We start from the raw sequence: 12,942 nt of genomic DNA on the forward strand, positions 1-12,942 counted from the left end.
TAGGGACAAGGGAAGCAATTTTAGGCCTCAGATTAATAGTAGAAGGAAGATTAAAGAAAAACAAACCAACATACTTGGCGTTTATAGACCTAGAAAAGGCATTCGATAACGTAGACTGGAATAAAATGTTCAGCATTTTAAAAAAATTAGGGTTCAAATACAGAGATAGAAGAACAATTGCTAACATGTACAGGAACCAAACAGCAACAGTAGCAATTGAAGAACATAAGAAAGAAGCCATAATAAGAAAGGGAGTCCGACAAGGATGTTCTCTATCTCCGTTACTTTTTAATCTTTACATGGAACTAGCAGTTAATGATGTTAAAGAACAATTTAGATTCGGAGTAACAGTACAAGGTGAAAAGATAAAGATGCTACGATTTGCTGATGATATAGTAATTCTAGCCGAGAATAAAAAGGATTTAGAAGAAACAATGAACGGCATAGATGAAGTCCTACGCAAGAACTATCGCATGAAAATAAACAAGAACAAAACAAAAGTAATGAAATGTAGTAGAAATAACAAAGATGGACCACTGAATGTGAAAATAGGAGGAGAAAAGATTATGGAGGTAGAAGAATTTTGTTATTTGGGAAGTAGAATTACTAAAGATGGACGAAGCAGGAGCGATATAAAATGCCGAATAGCACAAGCTAAACGAGCCTTCAGTAAGAAATATAAGTTGTTTACATCAAAAATTAATTTAAATGTCAGGAAAAGATTTTTGAAAGTGTATGTTTGGAGTGTCGCTTTATATGGAAGTGAAACTTGGACAATCGGAGTATCTGAGAAGAAAAGATTAGAAGCTTTTGAAATGTGGTGCTATAGGAGAATGTTAAAAATCAGATGGGTGGATAAAGTGACAAATGAGGAGGTATTGCGGCAAATAGATGAAGAAAGAAGCATTTGGAAAAATATAGTTAAAAGAAGAGACAAACTTATAGGCCACATACTAAGGCATCCTGGAATAGTCGCTTTAATTTTGGAAGGACAGGTAGAAGGGAAAAATTGTGTAGGCAGGCCACGTTTGGAATATGTAAAACAAATTTTTAGGGATGTAGGATGTAGAGGGTATACTGAAATGAAACGACTAGCATTAGATAGGGAATCTTGGAGAGCTGCATCAAACCAGTCAAATGACTGAAGACAAAAAAAAAAAACTGTCTTTTATTTTAGCATTATTTATTGATCATAAAGATGAGGTGATTTAATGCGCTCTAACTATTCCATTACTTATACCAACTTTTACCAAAGCTGAAGATGAAGTCTTAGAAGAATTCTAGAGATTATCTATAGTAAAAAAAAAGGAACAAAATAATTCATTTCTAGATAATAACTATTGGGATTGTTTATGATACTGAAAATTTTGTTTATTGAATTATACTAATTATCAAAAGTATATATACATTTCATTTGTACTGTTATTTAACACTGTATCTTATTTACTATACATTATTTAATACTTTTGTTAACACTATATCATTATTTAGTAATTTATACTAAATAATGTCTGATGTATATATTTCATTTGGTTTTATTAATCTTGTTTTGTGAGCAAATTCTGTTTCATGTTCTCAGAAACTAAGTACATGTACCTTTTAATAGTAAGTATATGATGAATTTGAAAATAGAATTTTAAGTGCCACATTGTTAACTTTGCATTTCTAATAACCACTGGTACGTTTATAGAGGTTTTACAAATTCTGCAGTATTAAAGTAAAAATATTTGTAGGCGTTATTCAATATTATTCAATCCATAAAAATACAAACATAAGCTGAGAATTATGTTAAATATTTTTTATCTTTTAATAAATATCTCCCTTGAGTTTAATTTTTCAAGTAAAACATAAATATATAATGTTTACTAAATAATTTTAATTCCAGGGCTAACAATAATATGCATTATGCTACTGAGAATCATGTGTATTGGTAGATATACAGGGAGATTCAGGAGGAAAGGGAAATAATTTTGGAACTGATTTTTGAGTTTATCATAATTGCAAAAATGCTTTGTTATTGAATTTTGCCCTCAGTTCCCCTGGTCAAATGTAGTCATACAGAGAGTTTTAAGATGTTATATAAGGGTAAACTTGATGGTTTCTTATGTTTTTTAATATGAAAAACCAAATAAAACAAGTCCGAGAACTGTATCTTCCATAGTTTTCATGTTATCAAACATAAAACAGAAAATTTTGATGATGAAAAACAAGTTTTTTTTAGGTTTGAAGTGTAATAACTTTGTTAGATCACTAATAAATGTGTAAATTTTATTATCAAAACTTATAGAAAATTTAATTATGAGAAAATTGATGTAATAAACTCTATGAAAAACAAACATGTTATGAATTTGTAAAAATTAAAAATAGCTGCTTTAGTGCAATAAATTTATACCTTTGAAAAATTAGTTGAAATTTTAATAATCTTCATGAGAATGGTGCACCTTCTAGCATTAATGTTTCATATGAGCGTCAACTAGTAGTTGGTGATGAGAAGGAAAACATTCTTCAGGGGGTACAGCTTAATCCTACAACAAGCACGCAAAGAATTTCTACACCACTCAATATTCTACAAAGTGCAATATGAAGACATTGCATGCTCACAAAAAGTGACCTTATCATGTTCAGAAAGTTCAACACCTCCAACCTGGTGACCATGCCTAACAACTGGTATTTGTCAGTGGGTTAATGATAACTACCTCTTAATTCTGTTCATCTATTTTCTGATGAAACCTCTTTTACCCGAAATGACATAAAGAACACACAAAATTCACATCAGCAGTCTGAAGAAAACCCACTTGCTGTAGTTGAATCAAATTTCAAACAACCATTTTCAGTAAACTTTTGGTGTGGCATGATCAACAACCAGTTAATAGGTCATTTCAAACTAGAGCAACGTATCAAAGGGAGAAATTATCGGGAATTTTTAAACAATAAATTTCTTACAGCGCCTGAAAATCTCTCGCTGGCAAAACGAATTGAAATGTAACTTGATGAGCACCAACACTCTCACGAATGAAGTAAGACAATTCTTAGATGAAAAATTTATTAGTAAATGGAATGGTAGTAGAGAGATGGTAAATTGGCCACCTAGATCACTGGACCTTATTTCCTTAGATTACTGTTTATGGAGATGTATGAAAAGAGAGGTATACAAGCAAAAAATAGACACATACGATGAACTGATCATATTTTCAATGCTGTTGCCCTCTTCAAGGAATGCAAAAATGTCATTAGGTTGGTGAGAGAAAGTGTAAGTAAGCTAAGTAAGTAAAAAAAAAATTGTAAAGAAAGTGTAAGTAAGAAAGTGTGAAAAGTACATCGACGTCACTAATGGAATTTTCTAACATTTATTGTAAATTAATATAATATACAAGTAAACCATGAGTATTTTTTTTAAAAGTAAATTAAAATTATTTTAATTTCTCAAAGGCCTTAATTTACTTTACTAAAAACACTGTTTTTAATTTTAAGAGATTCATAACAATTTTTCTATTAAATTCAGTTTTGTTTTATATAAAAGTTTTTTTTGTTTTTCAATTTTATTATAGAATTAAATTCTCTACAATTTTTGGGAATAAAATTTATGCATTTATTAGTCATTTAAAAAGTTATTGTACTTCACACCTTAAAAACATGTTTTTCATCACCGAATTTTTCTGTTAACCCGAATATTAATTTCAAAAACTACAGAAAATGCAGTTTTTAGGATCTGTTTGTTTGATTCTTCAGGTCAAAAAACATAGAAATCATGAAGTGTTCCCCTTAAAACTCCTTCAAACTTTCTGTTTGATCTCATTTCACCAGTGAAACTGAAATCTAGACAAAATGTTTTGTTGGTTGTAACTTGATAACTAAGTGTTTTTTGTCATATTTTGTATGAACTTTTTTCCTTATTTCAAGCTCTAGAATCGGTTCCCAAAATTATTTCCTTGCTCCTGAATCACACTGTTTTATACATTTGTTTTCATTCTAACAAAACAGATCATTGTAAATAAATTTTTCTTATTTGTTGCCATGTTTCTTATCTTTTGTTACATTTGTAATAAAGTAGGCTAAGGAAGTAAAAATTCATTTCATTTATTTTAAGTAAGGTGTATTTATTTTTTCTTTAAATAAGTAATAGTGAACATCTTTTATCTATACAAGGTCCAGTCAAAAAAATATTCAACCATCAAACTTAAAACAATAATATCTCATGCACAAGATGATTTTTTCCAGCTCTTATTTTCATTATATTTTCATTGAACTCTACATGCTTTGTTTAATACTTCATATTGTTTTAAAAATTTCTGGACCTCTTTATGCCAGTGACATTTAGCTGTATCATTATAGTCTTAGTAATGTACATGACCCCTTTGTGACACTCAGCTCAGAGAATTAGCAGAAATCACAAACAGCTGTCTTTGCAGATTAAGGGGCCTGGTGATTCATGAGAATTGCACGTTTGGTTAAAACTTTTTAGACTAGAAAGATTGGTCAATCACTGTTGCTATACAATCAAGTATGATGTTTATTATATTAATGCAAAATTTATTTTACTCATTTGATTGCAGCTTGTGTAAAAATTGTTCAACCTCTCAGTGCATGACTAAATCATCTGTAGAGTAAAGTAATTTCTCAGATGGTCAACCAACAATCTTTTGTAATTAAATTTCAAACTATTTTTATAACATAAATAGTTTGGTTTATTAAGACTCTACTAGAACAGTGATCACTTTCTGCTGAAATTCAGCTGTCTCCGAAATCGTAATAACCATTCTTTTATTTTTAATCCCTGTAGAATTTATGTTAAATGTTTGACGTGACCCCGTCTTTTCAGCTCGGGGTTTTCCAAGCATATGGCAAAACCTGAGCAGCAATAGCATTTTTCAACATCACATATTAAATGACAGTAGAATGAATAAATTTCACAGAGTGATACACATAGACTGCAGAACAAGCAGTAATTTAGGAAGAGTAAAAAGTATCATTCATATGCATCAAGGTTAAAGAACACTGCACTAAGTCCTGCCCAATGGTAGTAGCTGTTTCCAGAGAAAAAATTAGGTTGAAATTTTCTGATAGACCTTTAGTTTCTGTTAATTAATGTTTTGTAAATTATCTTTTTAGGAACACCTCGACTTGCTCGACCTAAAAAAGATGCAAATGGTAACTGTGGTGCTCGCACAAATAGGTTTGGTTTCCGTAGTCCAGCTGCTCCTTTGTCAAATAAGGTGGCAGATTCTCAAACATTTGAGGCTCCTTCACTCTATATAGATTACACTGATGATAACAATGGTACTGAAATAAAGTCAAGTCTTAAGGTAAGACAGTAAATTATTCTTTAAATTTATGATTGTTTATTTAGACTTATCATTTATAATGACCAATGTAGATTATTATTAAAAAACAATGAATTGCAGCGCAGCATCTTGCTATTCTGTAAATGAATATGTTTTCTTGATGGTTATTTGTTCGTTTTTTTTATTTTAGAAGAGTACTTCTCCAAAAATAAAGAATTGATTTTATTATCACTTTCTAATTCTCTTCCAAGTTTCCTCAGGTCAGGCCTGTCAATACTCTTCTTCTCACTTGGTCCATAAACTGCTTTTAATCCACATCACATCTTTCCAGTTCTCCCTTTTATCATTCTGTTACATTTTTCAATACTTCATGGTGTCTCCCCTTCTTCTCTGAATGTAGCAATACTTGCTCTCCTATTCTATTCAAACATACAAAATACTTGTTTTGCCCTCCCAATTTTTTTCAACAGGCATTCCATTGCCAACTTTTTGTTACAGTCATTCCTTATTCTATCTCAATTTCTTCTCCAAAATAGTCCACTTAAAGTTCATTCTGTTCCTCTTAATCTACATTTCATTTTTCTTTTCTTGACTATTGTTTTACTACAAAGAAGTAAAACTGTCACAATAAACATACTGACTATCAATTTTGGGTTAGATACATCCAACATTAGAAAGAAATGAGCAACAAATGTTATTTTTTGGACTACTTTATCTCAAATTAAATTTCCAACACACTGAAAAAATTCTTTTGCTCTCTATACTTTCCTGTTTACTCATTTTTCAAATTTACTATTATCTAAAAAACAGGTCTTAAATCAGTGATCACTTCTATCTTTTACAACATTTGAACTTAACATAATTAAATATGAATTGAATATTTGATAAAAAACATACCAAGCTTGAATCAAAAATCTAACTCTAATGCTAGTAAAGAATTGATGTGTGCATAGATTTAAAAATGAAGGTAGTTTATGTATTATCTTTTTACAGGTTAATTTACAAGTTGCTGTACATTGAGTTACAAATTTTAAATGAAAATACATCATCATATGGACCACTAATGGTCAAATGTGGTTTAATCTAAAACTATCACTGAAAAAAATATATGAATACATTAAATGATTTAATTTTTATTTTAATGATTATTAAGTTTCACTTCTTGATTTTTTTCTTTACACATACTTACAAAAGATTTTGTCATACATAAATTTAAACAAATTTTTGAATCTGCACTTTCAACTAAAACACAAAAAAACATTTTAATTTTAATTTTTATGAGTCAGTTTTCTCAATTTAAATCCATCAAAATCTTAGAGCTTACCTTCTTCAAGATCTTAACACTTTTTCCTTCAATTTTAGTAGTACTAGTATGAAAAAGTAAAATATGTAGGTGTAAAGTTTTCATATTAAAAATTCTTTTTTTTCATATTACAAAAACAAAATATTCTTGAAGTTGTGCTGTTTATGAAAATAAAGTTGAAAATAGCTTCTAACTATGATTGTGAGTTGCAATAATTGGTAAACAAGCTTATATAAATAAAATCTTGTAAACGGGTTTCCTTTAGGTATTTATAATATATTTTATTTTCTCTAATTTATTTTTTTGTAGAGGGAAGAGAAATTTTTCCAATAATGGAATTGTTAATATTTTCTGAACATTTTATTGATTTCTTGTTGTCTGAACTTCGTAGTTTAAAAAAGGGAATACTAATTGTGAAGGAAAATTAAACTTGTTAGCAGTGGTGGCTTGTAGCCAAATTTAGTTAGGGTGCTGCTCCAGAAAATTTGTAGCATTTGTTTTAAAATTATGTAAAAGGAAACAAACATGTATAAAAAGAAAATTTATTCAGAAACTTGATAAAATCCTAAAAGAACAAAATCAAACATTTTTTGCTTACTTTATCCTAAATTGTTACAGTTCAAGCTTGAGCTATTCATTTAAAAATTAATTGCACATGCGAGGTAAAAAAAAAACTACCTTCCACCAGCACAGAGTCAGCACGACAGTAGCAACAGTGCTCTCTCTCTCTCTCTCTCTCTCTCTCTCCCTTGCGCCCTCATATGCAGCTTCCTATGTGCACAACAGCCAAACACCACGCTGCTGGAACTGTGGAGCTCACAGTTCCATACAAAGATTTTTGTGTTTCTTTTTTTCATAAATTGGGGGATGGTTACTGACATTAAACTTAAGGATTATATATTGTACAAGTATAAAGAAAGAATTGAAGAAAAAAGGACCCATTATATTAAATGTTATCAATAATATCTAGTGAAAATAGGGGGTGCTGCAGTTCTGCAGTACCTATACGCAAGCCGCCACTGTTTGTTAGTTTAAGTATTATATGGTGTATAAAAATAGTGCATCCACATAACACAGTGATATTGTTTAATATATTTGTTTGTGTGAGATTCAGTAAATAAATATACTTGTCTTATATTCTATGTTACTTTTTAAAATCTTTATATTATAATATGTATTATTTAAAGTTTAATAGATTTTATGTATGATTTTAAGTTGTTTGCTTGTATTCTGTTGTTAAAGCTTAATTCCTATTTTAATTACAGTTAAGTAGTAGTAACAGAAGCAATGCATCCGATTCAAGTCGTTCAACATGTTCCAGCACTGATGAAAACAATAAACAGTCTAAATTTAATGGACCAGGAATTCCAAAATTACAGTCTGCAACAAGATTTACATTACACACTAGTCAACTTCCTAGACCACAATTTCCTGTACGATTAGCAACTACTCCTGCAAATTACCATTCCACTGACAAGAATGCTAAGACTGCAGCTAATAAAGTACAGCAGAAAACTTGCAAAGCACAATCTGAGAACGGCAGTTCATCTGCATCTTCGGTAAGCATTTTTGTTACAGATGGTTGAATTATTATAAATTTACAGATATTTTACCATAAAAATTTAATTCAGATAAACTTATGTTTATTGTTGAGAATTTTATAGTTTTTTTCTCTGTGTAAATTTTTATGTCTTTTTCTATAGAGAATGGTCTCAATTATTTATCCTACCATTATCTGACATTACCTTTCTTCCATTTCTAAAAAAATTTGAAAAAATAAAATTTAATTAGTTAAAAATAGCCGAACTGTGTGTGTGTGTGTGTGTGTGTGTGTATATATATACCACATATCTAGCTCAGCAACATGAAAAAAAATTAATATTAACTAATATAAAATGCTAAGGAAATTTTTAGCAGCAAAAAATGTATATATGTAATTTAATAGGCATACAAGGAAGACATGTGGTGACCACATCAGATTTTTTTTTGATGTTTAATTTTTTTAAATCCTCTGAATAGTTTATTCTTTCACACTGTTCCACAATTTGGAATCCAGAAACTAGCTCGGATTTGGAATACAGTTGAAATGTAACTTTTTTTTGGCCAAAATTAAAAGATTATGATTTATTTTTAGGGAAAAGTTAGTTGTCAATATTTTTATGTATTGTATATACCAGTTAATTATATTTATTGTATTTATTTACAAGAGGATTGTGGAAAAAAGTCCATGTTCCTGATCAGTTTTTTGTCATTATATCAATTTAATTTAATAAATTCATTTTTCAGCCACAATTTGCCTGATAGCTGAATGAATTACTGGTTGGATAAAACCAGCCCTTATTTACCTTGAAAAGTAAATAAAATGTTGTAAAAATGGAATTAGGTGCTTTGTGTTTATTAACGCTATTTGTTTCTAGTTAAGCAGCTACTATATAATGTTATTTAACTGGAAGCAACTTTATTTTCTCTCTTCCTCTAAATACATATAAATCAACAAAGGACTGGTTTTGTATCATCCATTACATCCAGATAAATACTTAATTCTCTTTATTTTATCATTTAGACAAAGCTCACCTGAGGTAGCTACACAAGTCATGCTGAAACTAATCAAAATGGAGTCAGTGTTTGACTAAATATGGATGTTTCACAATTCGAATAGCGTGAAATAAATGCTCATAATTCAGTCAAGAATCATATTTATTAAAACAATGAGTGGACTAAAAAGATTAAAATACGAATTTATAAATGTTCATAAAGAGACTTGCGTGAAATGAAAATAAGTTACATAAAAAATACAACAAATGAGATATAAAATTGTTAATGATGCCGCTAGACGGGCGAGTTGCGTACACGGCTGATATTGCGCGACGACTGACGGTCCAGCTAGTCTTGCGTGTATACCCGCACTACTTGAGTGACAGTATCGCAAACATACCGGCCACCAAAATATGTATTTTTGTATGTATTTTTTAAATAAGATATAGTATTTATCTAAAATTTTCAGTGAAAAACAATAAAATCATTGGTCAAATAATAAAAAAATATAAAATAATCACTAAAGGTACAGGCACAAATATAACAACTGAACACTTGTAAATAGTTAAACAGAGTAAAATAAACTACAAAGTTATTCAGGATTATCTGACACTGGTAATTTGCAAAGCTTATTGATCGATCTCTTAAAGACACCTTGATTATTATGTAATGTCACAACACGAACAAATTTGTCAGAACCTGGATGAGTCTCTTTGACTACAGCTAACGTCCATCGCAAAGGTGGTAAATTATCTTCTTTGACGACTACGACGTCACCGACTTTGAGGTTGGATTGTTCAGCTGCCCACTTCTGGCGTTGTTGAAGGGAGTTCAGCTGACCATTTCTGCCATATTTGTTGAGTCACTTGCTGGACTCGTTGCCATCGGTTCAACCTGTTAACAGCTAAGTGAGTTAAGTCAGGATCAGGAATTACTGTTGAGGGTTCTCCTATAAGGAAATGTCCTGGAGTTAGATAGGATATTTCTAGAGGATTGTCTGATAATTTGGTTAAAGGTCTTGATTTGAGACAGGCTAATAAGGTAGCTTCAATCTGTGCTAATAAGGTAGTAATTTCTTCAAAGGTTAAGGAATTATTCCCAGTTACTCGGCGTAAATGATATTTCAACGATTTAACGGCAGCTTCCCACAGCCCGCCAAAATGTTGTGAGTGGGGAGGTATGCAATGCCATTGACAAGATTCAATCGTTGATCAAGTTGACAGTTCGTTGCCCTTTAGTTTGATAAAATTGTATAACTCCTTTAATTCGTTATGGGCACCAATAAAATTAGAACCGTTATCACTATAGATATTGGCGCATTTGCCTCTACGAGACATAAAACGACGAAGTGCAGCTATGAAAGCGGTAGTTAAAGCACTGACTAATTCGAGATGAATTGCTCGGGTGACAAGGCACACGAAAACTGCTACGTAAGTCTTAATTTTCGTTTTAGAGTTACGTATTCCTGTTTTAATATAGAGCGGACCAGCGTAGTCCACACTGGCATTAAGGAAGGCTCGACATGGGCGAAGTCGAGTAGGCGGTAAATTTCCCATTAATTGAGTGCAGTAAGTTGAGTTCAACTTAAAACATGTAATGCATTTATGCAGGACAAGCTTGATTAGACGTCTTATATTTGGAATCCAGTATTTTGTACGAATTGATGCGATCAACAATTGTGGACCTGCATGAAGTAGTCTGAGATGTTCATGTTCTATGATTAATCGAGTAAGATGATGTTTAGGTGGCAATATTATTTGATGTTTAGCAGAGAATGGAAGTTCTGAATGCTGGAGGCGTCCTCCCACTCTCAATAAGTTGTTCTTGTCAATAAAGGGATATAAATTTCGAATTTTTGTTGTAGATGGTAATGATTTTCCATTAGACAAAGTTAAAATTTCTGTATTGTAACTTAACCGCTGTGCTAATTGAATACAGATATTTAAAGCATTTTCTAACTCGGATGGAGATAACAGTAGATTAGGGGTTAAATGTTTAGATGATCTTCTACAGTTATTTATAAATCTTAAACAATACGCAATAACTCGTTGTAGACGGGATAATTTTGAAATAAAATCATTATCTTGTGTAGTAGTCATTAAACTGACTTGTTTACGTTCAGGAATTTCTTGCTGCTCGAGTGATACTTTCGGTACAATTGGCCAGTTCAGTTCATTACTTAGAAGCCAATCTGCACCACACCACCAAAGTGAGTTGCTAATGAGTTCTTTAGGCATGACGCCTCTTGAAAGTAGGTCTGCAGGATTGCAGTTTCCAGGAACATGATATCAGTCTTCAATAGATGTATTTTGTTGAATTATACTTACTCTATTAGCTACAAACGTTTTCCAAATTGATGAACATTTTTTGATCTAGAAAATAACTACACTGGAATCTGTCCATAGGTAAATTTTGTTAAATTCAATGGAAATTGTTTCTATAATTTTTTTTTATTAAACGAGAAAGTAGAAGAGCTCCACAGAGCTCTAAAAGCGGCAGTGATATTTGCTTTAAAGGTGGCACTTTTGATTTTGCGGTTAACAGTTTAACAGTAACCTTTCTTGATTCGTCAATACACCGAATGTAAACGCAAGCACCATAGGCTCTTTCGGAGGCATCTGAAAAGCCATGGAGTTGGATATTGATAGATTTTTCATGAGATAAAACCAATCTATCGATCTTAATTTTATTTACTAAAGGAAGCTGACAGTAAATATTCTTCCACGATTCTTCCAATTGTTCTGGTAGCAGATCATCCCAGCCAAGGTTTGCTTGCCAAATGCGTTGCATAAATATTTTACAAACTATTATGGTGGGTGCCAACAATCCTAAAGGATCAAAAATTGATGAAATAATTGCTAAAATGTTTCTTTTAGTAAATTTCTTGTTGTTTGATAAATTTTCGATTCTGAATTCACTAACTATTTGAAATTGATCGTTAGACGGTTGCCAAAATAAACCTAAAGCCTTTACGGTGTCGCTACAATCAAAATTTACAGAATGAGGCGTCTCCCGAAATTCTGGTGGAATAGTTTCTAAACGTTTACTTGAGTTAGTTGACTATTTTCTTAACAGAAAACCTCCCGCCTCCAATAAGTGCTTGAAGGTCTTTTTGAAGAGAAATGGCTTGATGTAAGTCTTCTACTCTAGATATACAATCATCAGTGTAAAAATCACGCTGAAGAATCTTTGCGGCTTGAGGATACTTGTCGGCTTCTTCAAAGGCAAGTTGCCTTAAACAATCTGGTCGCTAAAAACGGCGTTGATGCAGTCCCATACGTGACAGTAGTTAATTGATACTCACGCACAGGTTCATTGCTAGATTTTCTCCACAGAATGCGCTGAAGGTTGTAGTCACCAGGATCTATCCTTATTTAGCGATACATTTTGCTAATATCGGCTATAAATGCGATTTTGTGTGTACGAAACCGTAACATGATAGCGCATAAATCTTGTTGAATCGTAGGACCGATTCTCAGTAGGTCATTTAATGAAATGCTGTTGCTAGTTTTCGAAGTGCGTCAAAAACCACCCGAGTTTTGGTTGAGGTGCTTAAGGTTTTAAAAACGGCATGATGCGGCAAATAGTAACATGATTCATTATTGTTAGGTGGTTCGGCTAATTTCATATGACCTAAGGATTCATATTCGTTAAGAAACTTATGATAATCTTTCTTTAATTGATTGTCACGGTTCAGTTTTTTCTCTAAGAAATTTAGTCTTTATTGAGCTGTAGTTTTTGATTCACCGAGAACCGAAGGTTCTTTAATTAACGGTAACTTTACAATAAAGTGGCCAGTTTCATCTCGTAAGGTATTTTCAA

General features: G+C 31.5%; 1 protein-coding gene across 8 annotated transcripts in view; it reads left to right on the top strand.

The window, feature by feature from the left end:
- Positions 1-12,942, top strand: part of LOC142322131 (uncharacterized) — a 391,713-nt gene that overhangs the window by 145,991 nt on the left and 232,780 nt on the right. For all 8 annotated transcript variants that reach the window (XR_012755782.1, XR_012755784.1, XR_012755783.1 and 5 more), the window contains 2 exons: positions 5,110-5,303; positions 7,851-8,144. Coding sequence is in view for 5 of the 8 variants with exons in the window: in XM_075360849.1 (XP_075216964.1) it covers positions 5,110-5,303; positions 7,851-8,144 (488 nt within the window). In the remaining 3 variants the exon portion in view is untranslated. The remainder of the gene's footprint in view (positions 1-5,109; positions 5,304-7,850; positions 8,145-12,942) is intronic.

This window comes from Lycorma delicatula, chromosome 3 (assembly GCF_047948215.1).
Source record: "Lycorma delicatula isolate Av1 chromosome 3, ASM4794821v1, whole genome shotgun sequence".
In the NCBI taxonomy this organism is placed as follows: Eukaryota; Metazoa; Arthropoda; class Insecta; order Hemiptera; family Fulgoridae; genus Lycorma; species Lycorma delicatula.